Source organism: Strix uralensis, chromosome 4 (genome assembly GCF_047716275.1).
Source record: "Strix uralensis isolate ZFMK-TIS-50842 chromosome 4, bStrUra1, whole genome shotgun sequence".
Classification (NCBI taxonomy): Eukaryota; Metazoa; Chordata; class Aves; order Strigiformes; family Strigidae; genus Strix; species Strix uralensis.
This window is the reverse complement of record NC_133975.1, coordinates 91,689,567-91,705,222: the sequence shown is the minus strand read 5'-3', so window position 1 is coordinate 91,705,222 and position 15,656 is coordinate 91,689,567. Positions and strand designations below refer to the sequence as shown.

The 15,656-nt window shown below is 44.0% G+C and overlaps 1 protein-coding gene across 4 annotated transcripts in view; it reads right to left on the bottom strand.

Moving 5' to 3' along the window:
* The window catches only part of MAPKBP1 (mitogen-activated protein kinase binding protein 1), a 103,957-nt gene that overhangs the window by 26,761 nt on the left and 61,540 nt on the right, over positions 1–15,656 (bottom strand). For 3 of the 4 annotated variants that reach the window (XM_074867842.1, XM_074867844.1, XM_074867845.1), the window contains exons 8-20: positions 15,280–15,462; positions 14,654–14,671; positions 13,959–14,119; positions 11,507–11,696; positions 10,362–10,508; positions 9,257–9,441; positions 9,054–9,145; positions 8,549–8,674; positions 6,758–6,828; positions 6,189–6,310; positions 5,064–5,139; positions 2,394–2,505; positions 1,739–1,802 (exon numbers count right to left, since the gene is read on the bottom strand). In XM_074867842.1, coding sequence (XP_074723943.1) covers positions 1,739–1,802; positions 2,394–2,505; positions 5,064–5,139; positions 6,189–6,310; positions 6,758–6,828; positions 8,549–8,674; positions 9,054–9,145; positions 9,257–9,441; positions 10,362–10,508; positions 11,507–11,696; positions 13,959–14,119; positions 14,654–14,671; positions 15,280–15,462 — 1,547 coding nt within the window. The remainder of the gene's footprint in view (positions 1–1,738; positions 1,803–2,393; positions 2,506–5,063; positions 5,140–6,188; positions 6,311–6,757; positions 6,829–8,548; positions 8,675–9,053; positions 9,146–9,256; positions 9,442–10,361; positions 10,509–11,506; positions 11,697–13,958; positions 14,120–14,653; positions 14,672–15,279; positions 15,463–15,656) is intronic. The other variant, XM_074867843.1, reaches the window with a different exon arrangement.

Genomic DNA, 15,656 nt, shown 5'->3' with positions numbered 1-15,656 from the left:
GACAAAGCTCAGGAGCATCACTCCCAGCTACTGAAGTCACACACAGATGCTTCCCATCAACAGTGAACATGCTGTCATCCTCCCGCCCCAGCTTTTCAGCCAGGAGAAAGTGGTGAGGCACTGCATCTGGAAACTATGGCAACCCAGGGCAGCCAGCTGCTTCCCCTCAAGCAGCAGCTCTCTCCAATGTAACAGCAACCATGATCTGCTGCTGAGAAAATACCGAAAAGCAGGAAACAAAATTCAGAAAGCAAATCTGGCTTGTTCGTTTATCCCACCCCCACAGCTATCAAACCTAGAGATATGCAGCAAACACTATGAACTTGTAAATACATTTGCATTCAACACAAAGCTCTACAGAAGCATGCTCCCACATACCCCTTTTGCTGCTTTTTTTTCCCCTTGCAGTACTTTTCTCACATGGGTCTCCCAGTCCTCATGCCCTTCCTCATCTCTGTTTTTCCTTCTATTCTCAGTTTTATTCTTTGCACACGCTGCTGTGTGTGAACAGACTATTTTCCCTGTTCTCCTTTGAAAAACATGCTTTCTTATCTCCTTACAGCAAAGTTCTTCATTAATCCTTTCTTCACTTCTCATCCACCTTCTCCACATCCTTAGTGAACAAAATGATCCTTTTGCTCATGGAAGTGGTCATCAAAGGAACATTGCACTAAATCACAAGGATCACTGGGGACCTCAAACCTTCCATGTTTCTGGAATTTATCAGAAATCCACAACAAAAGGACTCTCTTCTGCAACTTTTCCCCTCATCTATTTACACACATGAAAGGCAAAGTAAGAGGAAAAATAAATTATTTTCTTTTTACTGAAAGACAGAAATAACCAACTGATGCGATTTAAGGTGATATATTGTACGTTCTGTAACAACTCAACCTCTAAAACTCTTCTTCTGGTTCAATTGTGTTTTATTAATAGAAAAGAGAAAGAAAGAGAGACAATCTGGGTTGCTCTGTTCTTGAAATAGCACTCCAGGAACCATCTTTCTCAAAGTAAAAATTCTATTTGGTTCAGCTGATTTAAGCATTCACTGATTCCAGAAGTAATGTGTCCGCTCACCTCTACAATCATCATATTAGGCATATATTCTCCTTTTCCCCTTGGGCTCAGTCTGGTGATTACTTAAGCTTTTGGTGAGCTGATTTTGCTCACTAAATCAGCAGAAAACTCAGCTGGGGGCGACGGTGCTGATGTAGTGACCTGAATCAGCTTAATGAGGCGGCAGCCACACCACAGCTGACTTAGGTGCGTGGGGAAGAGAACCATATGGACAGAAGCAAAAAGTGGGGACAGGCCTGTCCCTTTTGCTGCTAGACAGGCTCATTCACCTGGTGCAACCTCACCAGCAGGAGTACTGTAGGACAAAGTTTTGGCAACACTAGTCAGAATATCACAAGCTGTCTTACATTACAGACCTGAAAGGCTGGTAAGGAAACAGGCCACATCCCTGACTCCTTTCCAGCAGGGAACAGTACCTACACTCAGAAAACCACAAGGGAAGTACTTCACATAGGCGTCTGATTCCATAGAAGGATAATATAAGCTCTGTGAGCTTTGCCAACAGCACACACTTAGGATTCAGAAAGCTGTGAGGTTTATTTGGAATTCATAAAACATCCCTCATTAAAAAAAATAAAATATCTACCTTCCTTCAGGACACACATTAAATCCAGTGTGAGATGGCATGAGCTGATATCACAAACAAGAAAATCCCTCTTACCTGTCACCAGAAACAGAGATCAGATGCTTGCAGTCATTACTGAATTTCATCCCGGTTACAATCTCTGTGTGAAATAAAGCACAAGAAAAAAAAAAGCCTTCCCTGAATTATTCCAGTGGGCAGAAGAGATCATTAGCCAGATAGCCTATCTGTGCTCAGTAACCCAAATTCTGATTAAAGCCAATACACTTCACAGATCAATATGCCCCAGTTACCATAACCATTTACCAGAGAATCTAGGCTTGACATGGAAAGGGTATCCCCCGGCAAAATAAGCGCTAAAACTGAAGTCTCTTTTTGCCTATAATAGAATAGCCCTTGCATGGTAGGAACTGAGGGTATATCATAATGAAACTTAATATATGCTGAAAATACACAGACTACCTTATAGGCTATTAGAAGAACTGTGTAAACAAATACATGGCCTGACAGGCCTGTGTGTGCTTATGTTTTACAATACAAAATGCGTCTGAAAAAAGTTGAAATTGCAATGAAATAAGCTATTACAACTTCATCCAACTGCAACCTACTCCAGAATACCTAATGGGTAAACTTTGGTGAGGAGAAACCTTCAAGAAAGCTTTGACTAGTATCAGACCCTACTATATAGTCATCAGCAGAAAAAAATGCATTTCCAGAAGCTTACACGCCTTACCTGAGTGTCCATACATGGTTGCAACACACTCGCCAGAATAGAAATCAAAGATGGAGAGGTTCTTGTCAGAACAACTGGTTGCAATATAAAGACCAGAGGGATCCGTTTGCACCTGGTTTAGGAGATAAGTGCAAAGATCTGGTGAGAAAGTGCCTCCAAACTGCATGAAAATGGTCCAGAATACCCAAAGGAGTTGTAGTCAGCAGAATAAAATGCAAGTAGCTCCCGCAGAACTCCAGCTGAGTACCAGGCTAACCAACATGTCAGGACAAATCTCCAACCTGACTAAACTGTTAAAACTATCTCCAACATAATCAGAGACTAAAGGCACTTAATGCCTTCATGACTGTGAAGGGACCACCACCAATGTACAGACTTATACCTCTCTCTCCTACCTCCTTTTAACCACTGGGGTCTTACTTTCTTCTATCTTAAAATCAAAACAAACCAAACCACCACTGCTCCCTCAAAAAAAAAAAAAAAAAAAAAAATCAGGGATGACAGAGTTAAATGAAATATTAAAAGACTCCAATCTTGAGGAGAAAAACCAAAAAAGAACTCAACACTGCCAAGAAATTGTCTTTGATAATGATGCTGTCAAATCTTCAGCATTTGCAACTCCCATTTTTGGGTTTTGGTTGTTGCTTTTTTTTCCATATACACGCACTTGTTGCTTTATCTTGGATCGGATATAAAACCCTCTCCAAATGCCTCACTAGGTCTAAGGCAGCACTACACAGCAAACACACCTGCTGTCACCAAATGTCCTGCTTTGTCCTTTGCAGAACATTAAGAAACAGAGTGAAAACATCTGGATTTTGAGGGAGACGTGGTATTTAAATAATGATAACTTTTTTTTGGTTATGTTTATTTTGTTGCTGTATCTTTTGCTTCCAGTGTCACTCTTTGGGTTCTATTTGTTAAACTGCAATGTACATTATGATCTCAGAACAACATGCCAAGAGAGTTTAAATTCCAGAGACAACCATAATCCCTTGGCTACATAATGATTCTAGAAATGAACAAAGCAACATTAAAAATAATTGAGATTCCCCACTTGAGCTACACAGGGGGAAAAAAAACAAACCAAAACAAAACAAAAACCAGAACATAAAGGATATTAAAAAAAGAAATCCAACTCCCAGCAACATTTCATGGCTTGTGGTCTGAGAAAGATATAAACAAGCACCTGAGCTTACCAGCAATTAAAGTGTAGCATCAATTTTTATTTTCATTACTCAGGCTTATAAAAACCTTTGTAGGAATTATAATAGGCAAAGAGAAAGAAAAGTTATCTTTCTCTGTCAAACAGAAGAGGTGACACTGAACAAAGCTCATTGCTTTCCTCTCCCTTTTACCCCGTTGTTTACACCCATCAGTAATAGTCTAGACTAGACTATTTCAGTTGTAAGGGACCTACAATGATCATCTAGTCCAACTGCCTGACCACTTCAGGGCTGACCAAGTTAAAGCACGGTATTAACAGCATTGTCCAAATGCCTCTTAAACGCTGACACGCTTGAGGCATCGACCACCTCTCTAGGAAGCCTGTTCCAATGTTTGGCCACCCTTTTGGTGAAGAAATGCTTCCTCATGTCCAGTCCAAACCTTTGAACCATTCCCGTGTGTCCTACCACTGGATCCCAGGGAGAAGAGCTCAGCACCTCCCGCTCCACTTCCCCTCCTCAGGAGGCTGTAGAGAGCTGTGAGGTCACCCCTCAGCCTCCTTTTCTCCCAGCTAGACAAGCCCAAAGTCCTTAGCTGCGCCTCATAGGACATTCCTTCCAGCCCTTAATAACACTGCTGGCCTGTGCACCTGAACAGAAATATTTGGTTTAAAAAGTAGAAAAATCATCAGTGAAAACAAATACAATGAAGAAGCTTGCTTGGCAACTTAACTTGAGAGATATTTTGATTGTGTCAATTGGTCTTCCCCCTTTAAAGACAAGAAAGCAATTCTTCCACATCCCAATGTGTTGGCATCACTCTTAACACTGAATCTTGAACAAGCTGGTTTACCAGAGGAAGCCCAGGAGAGTATGGCTCAGAAGCAGGCATGCTGCCCTACCCCAAGGCCTGGACGCACTCAGCACGTGGGAAACACGAACAGACACTCTCTAAGCAGTACCAGGCTTGTCCAGCACTCCAAGACCCAAAGAATATGGGCTTTTCAGGGCAGATGTTACTTAATTTCATCAACTCATAGAGAGTTTCACTTGTATTTGTCCTCTGGAAACCATGAATTTCTCAAACATTGATCAACAGGCAGCTCCACCTTAAAAATCCTAACAAAAACAGTCAAGAAAGCCAGAATGAACTCTCTGGAGCAGAAAGTAAAGGATTAAAGTAAATGGACTAAATCATCTCCTGACAGAAATCGGTACAGTTCTACTTGCTTTTACAGAATGGGCCCCTGCCTCACTTCAAAAACAGGACGGAGAGAGAAGCTATACATCGACTTCAGCATTCATTGGCTCTTTTCCTGTTTTAGCCTGATGGAACCCAAATACCTTATCAGCCCTTAAGGGTGGAGGTAGGAGGAAGCAGCAGCAGGATAAGGGACAAAGTATGCAGCAAGGAAAAAAAAAAAAATTACTGTGTTCAGATTTGTATTTCATTTTCTTAGCCCTGAGCTGGAAGAAAAGGGAAGAAAGAAAGAAAACAGCTTACTTTAATGAGGGTGCCATCTTCACCTTGGGATCCCTTGTAAAGCTTCTTCTGCTTCCCACTGCTTATGTTGAAAACCCTGAGGGGGACGACATAAGGCAACATCAATCATTTTGCCCAGGTACTGCTCTGTGGCTCTTGTCACGAGAACCTTTTCTCTTTCTGCTCCTCATTCCTTGTATCTCACAAGGAACAGGAAGTGGAGGAAGGATCTCTATGAACTATAACCAACAATCATTTCAATCGTTCAAGAAACAACCTCAAAAGTAACGTACAGGCCCAAGACTGAATGGAATGATATCAAGCAGATTATCCAAATTAAAAATGAGGCTTGATTTTCAAGCCAATAATCAAAAACAAGTATAGCATCATAGCACTGAAGGAGAGATCAAATGGGAGGGAGAAAACCTTGCCATGCCTTGTAATGGCTAAAGGTTATGGAGCGGGAAAGGCTCTTAATAAGCTCCAGTCAGCCCGCCCTGCTATAAAAATACCTGTGGCTCCCTCATACTAAAGGAAAGGGTTAAGAGAGCAAGATCCTTTATTTACATTAGAATATAAAACCAAATGACATTCAGTAGTGGCATTTAGCTATAACCAAAACTCAGCATCTCACCCAGATACAACAGGAGGAGACACACAACAACAGAGAGTCTCCTTTGCTTTCAAGGTAGAAGCAGACAGATTGGAGAAATGGATAAAAAGGGAGCAGAGAACAGATTCCACTTGTCCAAAGACAGTCACGCCTAGCTCAGTTTTAGGTTCCTACAGTCCCAGATAATGCACAGGACCTCACAGCTTCTCACTAGACTAACCTTTAAAAGCAAAAATTACCACAGTGCAAAAGTTCTTGCCCCACAGCTCAATGATGTGCCAAGGAAGACACACTTGCTCTCCCAGTAGAAAGGCTCTGCTCTGCAGAGCAACCCAGTGAGAAGCCAGGAGTCCCACAGGCATTTGCATATATCCACAGCTTTTTATCAGCAAGGGGAAAGGCAGAGTTCAACCTCACAGAGTGTCTGAAAATGCTATATCAAAGAACCTAGAGGAACAATGATGAAGATGGGGCTGCCTTGGCCAACTCACTTACGATGGCAAAAATATTTTCAAGACAAGAAGTAAACAAACCTGATGTTGCGATCCTGGCATCCAATGGCCGCATATTTCCAGCTGGGGTCCACATCCATGTCATACAGAGTGGTCTTTCGAACAATGTGATGTGTTCGGGTAAACTGAACCCCTTCTCCTGTCTAAGCATATGGGTAAAGACTGTGTCAAAATCAAGTAGTCAACCCATTATTAGCAATTCTAAATATGGATGAGTCTTCTCACACAGCCAGCACAAACCAGCCCTTTCCACTAACCAGGTCTGCTGGGAGCAGCTGGGACTGGAGGCACAATGAACTCTTCCCTCCAGCCCATACTTTCACCACTCCTCACAACAGCCCTAGCAGCGGAAGAAAAGCAGATCTCCTAACAGTTCTCTACTTTGCATCTTGCTGAGAGGTCAGGCTGGGAGCATCTGCATGCTTCACAGAACTAGTTCTCCAAACGTAATCTCTTGCATTGAGCCAGTGGGAGACACTGAGGCTGAAATAGCAACAAGCTCATACAGAAACTCTGATATCATTCTTTAAAGTAGTTTCTTTCTGGAGAGATTATTAAAAAAAGGGCACAAAACACTGTAATAAGGTTACCTTCTGTGCAGTGCGGAAATAGATGCTCTTGTCTGCCCCACAGCTTATCATTCGCACTTTCCCATCATTGGCTGGAACAAAAAGGCAGAAACAGATCAAAAGATAAACACAGATAAGAGGTAGAGGAAATGTTTCAATTTATACCACTGCTCATTTATTCCAGTCCTGATTAGCTAAGACTGACTCCTACCTAAGGATGTTGCAGCAAAACAGAAGCCCCCTCTCAGGGACAGCATTCGATAATGCTCAGAGCGGATGAGGCCTTAATACAGAGGCTTTACACAACAGATTAGGATGTAATGCTGTCTTCTCCCTCAACAGTACACTCACGTGCTTATTGTCTATGTGCTACAGCACACTGTGGCAACATGACAAGTTCACACTCAGTATGAGCTGGAAACAGGCAACAGGCACTTTTCAGTCCTCAGTCAGTCACATGTTTCTTACTGCCCTTTCCTACTGCAGGGTCAGGCTTCCCTCCTTCCCTTCGCACCCTTCTGTAACCAAACTGCTCCGTCAGCAAAGCAACACCTGATAAAACTCCAGGTAATGAAAATGGATCTAATATCACACAAGTCCACTTGAACTACATCCATTTCAAGCACGACTGCACTTAGCTCACAAAGTAGCACAAAGGCCTTTGCTGCCAGACCTTGAGTGTGGTTCCCTCACCTCCCTAGGAGTTCAGCTGGCTGCATTCAAGGCCAGCTCACTGATAAGACAGACCTGTCAGAGAAAATTTTGCCAGCATTGGAGCTCCTTGAGAAAAACCCTGAAAAAGCCTCATAGCACCTTCAGGGAGCTTCTGCTATGAAGCTTCATCAAGGTCCCTTCACTTGGGAGCTACATTCAAGCTTAGGTTCTCATCCTTGATCCTCAACTGAGCTACACTGCAGCAGCATTGCAGCCACACCTGTGCCTGGCCACATACCCTACTGATCTGAATCCTGACCCTGACCCATGGACTCAGCTTCCTGATTTGAACTTGAACCTGCCTTGCTGCTCTGGGCTTGCCTGGCAGGCATTGAACTGTGGCTGACCCTGCTCGCTGTCTCCAGGCTGATTCTGACCTTGAATTGCTGACTTCTTATCACTGTGGATTTCTCTGGTGATCTGGGCTACTGGCTGGATCTAGTTACTGTCACTGGACTTGATCTGTTCCACCTCGTTCAGGTACTGTGGGACTTTCCCGTTGCCACCTTTGCCTGCCTTCCTGTCACCTTTGGCTACTGGCCTCCCCTGGCAGAGCAGCCAACTCTTGTTCCCTGACAACAGCACGATACACCGCACTGATGTCTGACCATCAGTAGTAACTGAGTGCCCGGGATGCAATGTGCTCCATTACCATGAATGCAAAGTCTTACACTAGTTTGCAATGACAAATTTACTTGTGACTAATTAATCCCAAAATGTTTTTTGTGGGTTTGGGGATTTTTTTGGAGCATGACTGTTCCACAGTTCTCATTAAGAACAGTGTGTAGCCATCTGACATCAGTTAAAGGGAGTAAATCATTACAGAAACCAACTTTCCAAAGAAATGCTGAGGACTTCAATCAGGAGAGGTTTTCTGAGTGGGGAGGAAGGAGAGGAGTAAAAAAAATAAAAGGGAAAAGAAGGCAAGTATCATCAAATATCACCGTCTGTTAGGACTGCAGCTACAGAAGACAAAAAAGCAGCTGCAGCTTCAGCCTGGCCTAACCCAGTGTTTAAGCAGTTAAAATTACTTTACAGCCACAATGGGACAACAGCAGTGCTCAAATTCAACTTTGGAAGGAGAACATGATTTTCTACCTGCAAACTTCACAGCAGTGATGGAAGAAGAATGTTCATCCAGGGTCTGCTGCAGGCTGTAGTCTTTTCCAGCATCCAAGACATGAATCAATCTATCCCGACTGGCTGAGGCTAAGAGCTTTAAGCCTGTCAGAAAGTTAAAAAGAGTGCAAGATCATTACTAAAGAGTCATTTACTCTTTCAGTCACTATTTTAAAACAGCTTCTCAAGTCATCTTAGGGGCAAAACATTATACTGTAGCTAACTGCATGGATGGACACAAAGGAACAGCCCTGGATTTCATACTATAGTAACAGAACGAGTTTCAATCTCAACCTACAGTATTCCAAGGAAAAGTACAAGACAGCTTTTTTTGAAGTCTGACTCTAGTGGCCCAACGCTACACGCCTGCTCTGAAATCCAGGAGTAGCTCACCTCTGAAAGTTCTGACATACCGTGGCTGGACATTCTGACTTGCTCAACACGACATTCATATGCAAAAGGCAAGAAGCTCACTTGCATTTACCTGTGTCGGGTTTGGAGTACTCCAGACATAGGATCTCAGAGTCATGGGCTTCCACCTTCAGCATTTCCCTCAGAGACTGCAACTCATATATCCTAAGACACAACATGGCTGATTTCAGTGTGTTTAATAAAATTAGCAAGATCTGGGTTTGATTCTCACACATGCCCCACCCACAAGCTGCACAAGAAGTTCTATGAGATTACCTGAGAGTGCCTATCCTGTCCCCCGAGGCCAGGTGCTCCCCACTGGGACTCACACAGACAGTGCGTATCCCCACCTTCGTATCTATCATTTGTGCGTCAGCTTTGTCTGCACTTCCTGCTGAGTTGTAATCAGTGTCCAGAAGTACCTGAGTGTTGTCATCTACATAGATGATTTTCATCAAGTCCTGGGGATACAATACACCCGGAAAGAGTAACTGGTTACAAAATATTAAAGTGAAGCATCTGCCTTAGAAACTGGGCTCCTGGCCAATATATACACTTCATTGGCAGTACTGCTGTAATTGGTGGGATCCTTTAGCTAGGAGCAAGCACTCAGCCCCTTCATATTGTAGGATGAAAGCTTCACAGCTGTGTCTCATGATCACCCTTTGCAAAAGATTCCCCTTCAAGCTAGAAACTAACAGCATCTCACACACACAGACAAGCTCTGGGATAAGCAATGACAATGTAGTAGGAGGAATCTGAAAGACTTCTAGGGATCATCCAACTCAGCCCATGCCTTTTGAGAACTGACAGAAAAAAGCAAGAGCTACTTCCACCATGAGCAGATTGCTGAGAACGGGCAGGTCAGGGCTGCTGTGCCCATGGATCTTCCAACACAACTGAGAACGGAAGCAAATATCCATAAGTAATCACTGTTCTGTATAAGTATCCTCTCTCTTCTACAGATGAAGTGAGTGTAAACTGTTTCTCATTCAATTCTCCCAAAGCTCTGCCTCATTTAATGCACCTTTTCCAAACAAATCTTAAAGTGGTTACACATTACAAGATGGTGAAAAAGAGAAACAGCTCTCCTAAAGCATATGGCATGAGCCATTTTGGAAGAGACTGAGCTTGATGAATTCTTGGGTGGTTTATGGAAAAAGCAACAGTCCCCAGGACCATCTCAGACAAACTGTCTTCCCACCTGATACTCCCTTCACCTTTCTTCAGGTTCATATGTTTTACCAGACTTGTGCTCTGTTTACAGAGAAGCTTGTGTTGACTCAGCAGTCCAAAGAAGTTTGGGCCTTAACTTGGGAATACCTGTGTGTGAGGAAGACAACCCCCAGGGTAAGGAGGTGATCAAAACCTAGGATCTTACATTGCTGAGGATGTTGCGGTGCAGGGCTGTGCCGTGAATGTTGGAGCTCTCGGTGTTCCACAGACGAATGGTGTTGTCAGAGGAGCAGGTGATGAAGGAACCAGGTGGAAGACATGACTGATTGTTGTCCTTCACCTCCGGATACATCTAAGGGCAGGTAAAATCAATCCCTGAATGAGACTGCCTGGCACCTGACATCCTAGACACTGGTAGCAAGTTTCAAAACAAATTGAGATAAAAGAGCTGTCCTCTCTGTTTTGTAAAGGCAAGAGCCAGGCAGTTCTCCTAATGAAAACGTGTTTGCAGACCAGAGTTTCATATTCACTTCAAACAAACGCTCACTGAGCTTTCCTGAAACTAGAACATCTCCTTAAGAAGCATGCAACAAGCCAGCATTCTTTGTTTTTAAGAGTTCAAAGAGAGCACCTCAAAGACCACGCCACAACAACCATGCAACAACCACCTTGCACTGTTGTTTGCAGCTTTCAACCTCTACTGATTTCTAATCCCGAAGGAAAGGGTGAGATGCAATTAAATGGCAACAAAAAGAGTCCTCAAGTTCTTCTCACTTTCCTTCCACTTCCTCCTCTCCTGACCACTGTCGGACATATTTCAACATATTAACAATTACATTGTTTCCATATCTCCTTTCCTTCCCTCTGAGGGAAAGCCAGCTAGACAGACTGGAAGATGACAGCCACTTGAGAGGCTAATTCCAGATGTCCTGGTAAATAGGTTAAGAAGCATCAGAGCTGAGATCTTATCACTTGTTTCATTCCTTTGGAGCACTTGCTCACCACAGACCTCAAACAATTTCTTTTGAGGTCAGCAGTAAACTCTTGTGCATTTTGTGAAAGGAGCCCTTGCATTCAGCTTTCTCCAGTTCTGCTCCTTCTCCCACCTCTCACCTTTTAATGGTGAAATTTTTTTTTTCCAGTAACACACTGGGTCAGCCATTGCAGTGCAGCCAAAGAACTGTTCCCAGCTCCAACTCAAGCCCCGTAGCAACCACACTAACCACAGGAGGAAATCTGAGTCAATTCTTTCTCTCTGCAGTAAGTGTTTGCATTCAAATTTGGCAGCTCTTCAGATGACTTCCTCAGCTGCAACTCGCAATCCAACACTTGTGTCTGCAGACAACATACCTCAATGTTCCACACGCAGGAAGAGTGGTACAAAGCAGAGTACACCTTGCCCACTTTCTTCGGGTCTTTGACATCCCACACGTACAGGCTGTGGTCATTGTATACGCAGGAAAGCCACTGGTTGGTGGGGTCAAAGGTCAAGGCAATCGTGTCTGGATACTTCGCATCAGCCATACCAGAGAAAAGACGACTGCACAAAGAGAGAACAACAGCCTGGTTAACTTGCACTCTCTTGGACTCAGAGCAAGGAGGTGAAGCATGAGAGTTCAGGTTCTCCACAGGGCACTGGCGAGGTGAACAATGCACTGTGGCATATATAGGTAGAGAGAGTGGCTGGATGGGAAGACCTGTCTCCTGAATAACCAGAGGCCCAAAAGATGCCTGAAAGTCCCATGGCAAAAGTCATTCTCCTTGCCATCCAACCCAGAGTCCCACCAAAGACAAGCAACTGACTTTCCTTGAAGAAGGACCAAACAGGACACTTGATCATCACTGGAGATCATCATCATTTACCCCTGCATAACCAGGTGGTAAAACCCAAGTCAAATAATCTCAAAACAAAGGGGAGGAGGAAGATCATCTTTTGGTGGGTATTATATTTTGTTTACTGATTGCAGTAACTGCTCTTGTGTGGGACCAAGCAGAAGAGTACTAAGACAGGAGCACACCAGCACAAGGGACAAAGGAATGATTCATTTCAGGTGCTGCTTGTCTGACGTGCTTCCCTTCCACCCCCTCCCCACACGCAGGCCAGCTTGGTGCTGCTTCCAGCAGCTCAAGAGATGGGCAACTGCAGATGGGTACAGTCCTTTCTAGATAGGCAAGCTTTCTGATGCAAACTTAAAAACAGAGGAATTTTGCAGAACAAGGAAACACCTCCTTCTCCAGGTTAGACCAAGATCACGCCATGTGAACCCTACATCTCCTCTACAGGGGTCCTCTGTTAAGTCCTGCTGCCATGCACATGAAGAAGGTCCTCTCTTGACCTCAGGTAAACACAGCCATCCCACAACACTGCTAATAATATCAAATAAGGTAACTATAGCCAGAGTGCCAGGTGTTGAGAGCAGGTAATTTCAAAGGACAGATGGAGATGCAGGGATGAGGGCCAAAGTGCACGTAGCACACCAGACAATTGGATCCCCACATCTGCAAGCACAAAGCTTCGAGGGCTAGAAGAGTGCAGCCCCGATCCTATTGAGAAATCAAGTCATTGATACAGCTGTGGGCAGCTCATTATGGGCAACTGGCATCCCACAGAGAGGCTCTGGCATGCATGGGAATACAAGGAGGCCTGTGTTTTCAAGCTTCTTTGGAAGTAATTGTTAAAAAAAAATTGTTGTTAAGACTGTAGTCAGCACTACCAATGCATGTTTAAGAATCACATGAATATTTCTGCCTGACTGATGCATGACAGCAGCAGAGAGTATTTTTAAAGGGTCCATGTATACAATTGCTTGACTTTAGTATTACCAGAAACTTGTAACATTTTAAATTGAGAGAACTCCTTTTCCAGCTCCCTTACTGGAATATCATTATCTCCCACTGATCTTCTGGAGGAATATACAGTGCACTGTTTGAATCTTTACCTCAAGTTCCCAAGAAAAGTTTAGAGAAAACCTGTTAAGATAAAAGAAAAAAAGAAGAAGAAAAAAAAATAGTATATATCTGTAGACATGGGAACTACAGATATCCAGTGGAATAATGGCTGGTGGATTCATACACCTTTGTATTTCTTTCCCCACTAGTGACAGAAGTGAAAGAGAGCAACAGAAGAAGATTGGGAAAGTCTTCAACCAGGATTGGCAAACAGCAAGACGTGAAGGGTTTTCTCTAGCATAAGCCTCTGCAAGCTGACAGACAGAGCTGTACGGAAATAACATTACCCACCTCAGAAGGTGAGAAATAGACAGCCAAGGCAGAAGATACTGGAGTGAGGTAGGAAAATAAGACAACAGAATACACAAGATCGAGGGAGAAGAAAGACTACAGACAACAGTAGATTTGTGTCTGTAGAAGATTGCAAGGGAACCTTTGAAAAAAATGCCCCACAAGAGCCTGGCAACTCTTAGCAACATCATTATATTGCTACAGAGGAGAGTCTTCAGCCCGCACCAGTGATAAACAAAGGATGTGCCATGGTACAGGAACAACTGAGATGTGCCAGAGCATCCTGTGCCCTCTGCCTGCTTGCTCATAGCAACCAATGTCAGAAGGCCACCAGATCTGAGCAATCCCAGGGAGATGAGGAGCAAGATATGCTGTATAGTCCAGCAACCAGCTTTGGGCTGTAGCCCAGCCACACAAGGCAAAGCTGCAACAACTCGGGGAGATCTGCAACAGGCTGCCAATTTTAATCCATAAAAAGAGCACACTGCAGATGGCAAAGGTCTGGGGAACAGTTCTAACCCCCACAAGCCTCCCTTGGTCCCTTCCACCCTCTCCACAGTACCTGGCCTCAGTCACACTCGCGATGTCTGTTCCCAGGAAGTGCGGCTTTGGCAGCGTAGTGACAAAGTGAAGGTTCAGAGGGTTAAAAATCCGCACGGTGCCATCAGCGCAGCCACAGAAGATGTAGTCATGATTCACAGAGATGCAGTTTGCCACAGTGGTCTGAGGAGGACACAGCACACAAGAAGACAAATAAGCAACGTGCTCTCATTTCAAAGGTCACCAGACACACGACAGGGAGAATAGCAAATTGACAGACAAAGGAGTCATGGTCAGAAGAGCTGAAGTGAAGTCAAGCCCTGGGAGTAAGGAAAAGCCTAAAAAAATCCATTTTTCCTTTCTGAGGAGCTTCCCAGCCAAGGTCCATTGCAGATTCCAAGTGGTTAAGGAAAAAGCCCAGTTCCTCTGCCACCCACTGTGGTCGGAGGTCAGCAGAGCTACACATTTGCTCCAGCTGAGTCTTACTCTGAACATTGCTTTTTGTTCCTCTGTGACATTCAGCACCACTGGCAGGCAAGCAGCACCTCACCCTGTACTAGCACAGCAATACATTACCTGTCACAAGGGGATAATAAAAGAAAAAAAAATGGATTTTCTTCCCCTCCCATTGGGATCTGTACAAATGGCAGAAAATGGTACAAAATGGAGCGTGGTGATAAGGGGATGAGTTCAATGCAAAACTTTTTTCCGACTTACTGTGAAGCTGTCTGTATTCTGAGCGAGAGTGAAAGGCAGATTTTAGAGAGGAAAGGAAAGAAAAGAAGAGGCATTTCACTTGAGTGAAAGCGTGGAAAGTTTTTTCCCTTGATTTTAATACACTGGATCCTTTCAGGTGGGCACCTTACATCCAATTGAAGGAAAATAAGCACAATCAAATTCTTAACTATGGGCCAACCTGGTGGTTTACAATAGCCAAACCAACTTCTACTTCGGGAACCTGCATTTGAGATGCACAAGCCAAGTAAGACACTGCAGAGTGGGTAGAAATCAGAATCCTTCTAAAACTCCTACTTGTCCAGGCCAAGCCAGGAGGGACAACACAGGGGTTGCCAAAGCTACCGAAGGACACTGCTTTGCCAGAAGAGCAGGAGCTGTAACGCTGAGACTTGAGAATGAAAGAGCCTCAATGTTTAATAAAATCCCTTTGCCAAGAAGCAACACTATTTTTGCTTGGCCTTCTGGGGTAAATCACAAAGTGGCAGTGGCCCAAATGACTTTCACTGCTGGTGGTCAGCTTGCGCTCCAAGTGCCCTTATTATCTGTTGTTCCTGCTCTGCTTCAGCAGGCACAAATACTGCAGGACAGGATGATGTAAAACTCACCCTCAGCTCAACCCACTTGTCTAGCAGCCTCTTTTCATTGAATTCACAGAGCAGTCCTGAGGATGTGATACAGAAGGTGCTGTCAGCTTTTTTGCCCCTTCCACAAGCCACATCTGCAAAGAAGTTGTTCCTCAGTTCTCCAAGCAATCCTGAGCGACCTAGCAAGGGGACTGTGGCATTGACCTATCAATAAAAAACAGTTTGTTAGAAATAGAGCGAGGCACTCCAGGCAGACAAGCGTTTTTTAGAACACCAAGCCTTGAGTGCTGAAGTGCCTCAAAGAAAGAGAGCTGCAAACAGCCTACAAGGAGAGGTAGTGACACATTTTACTTGCTGCAGACCCACTGGTTGCACAGTGTATTGGGACCATCAGTAAT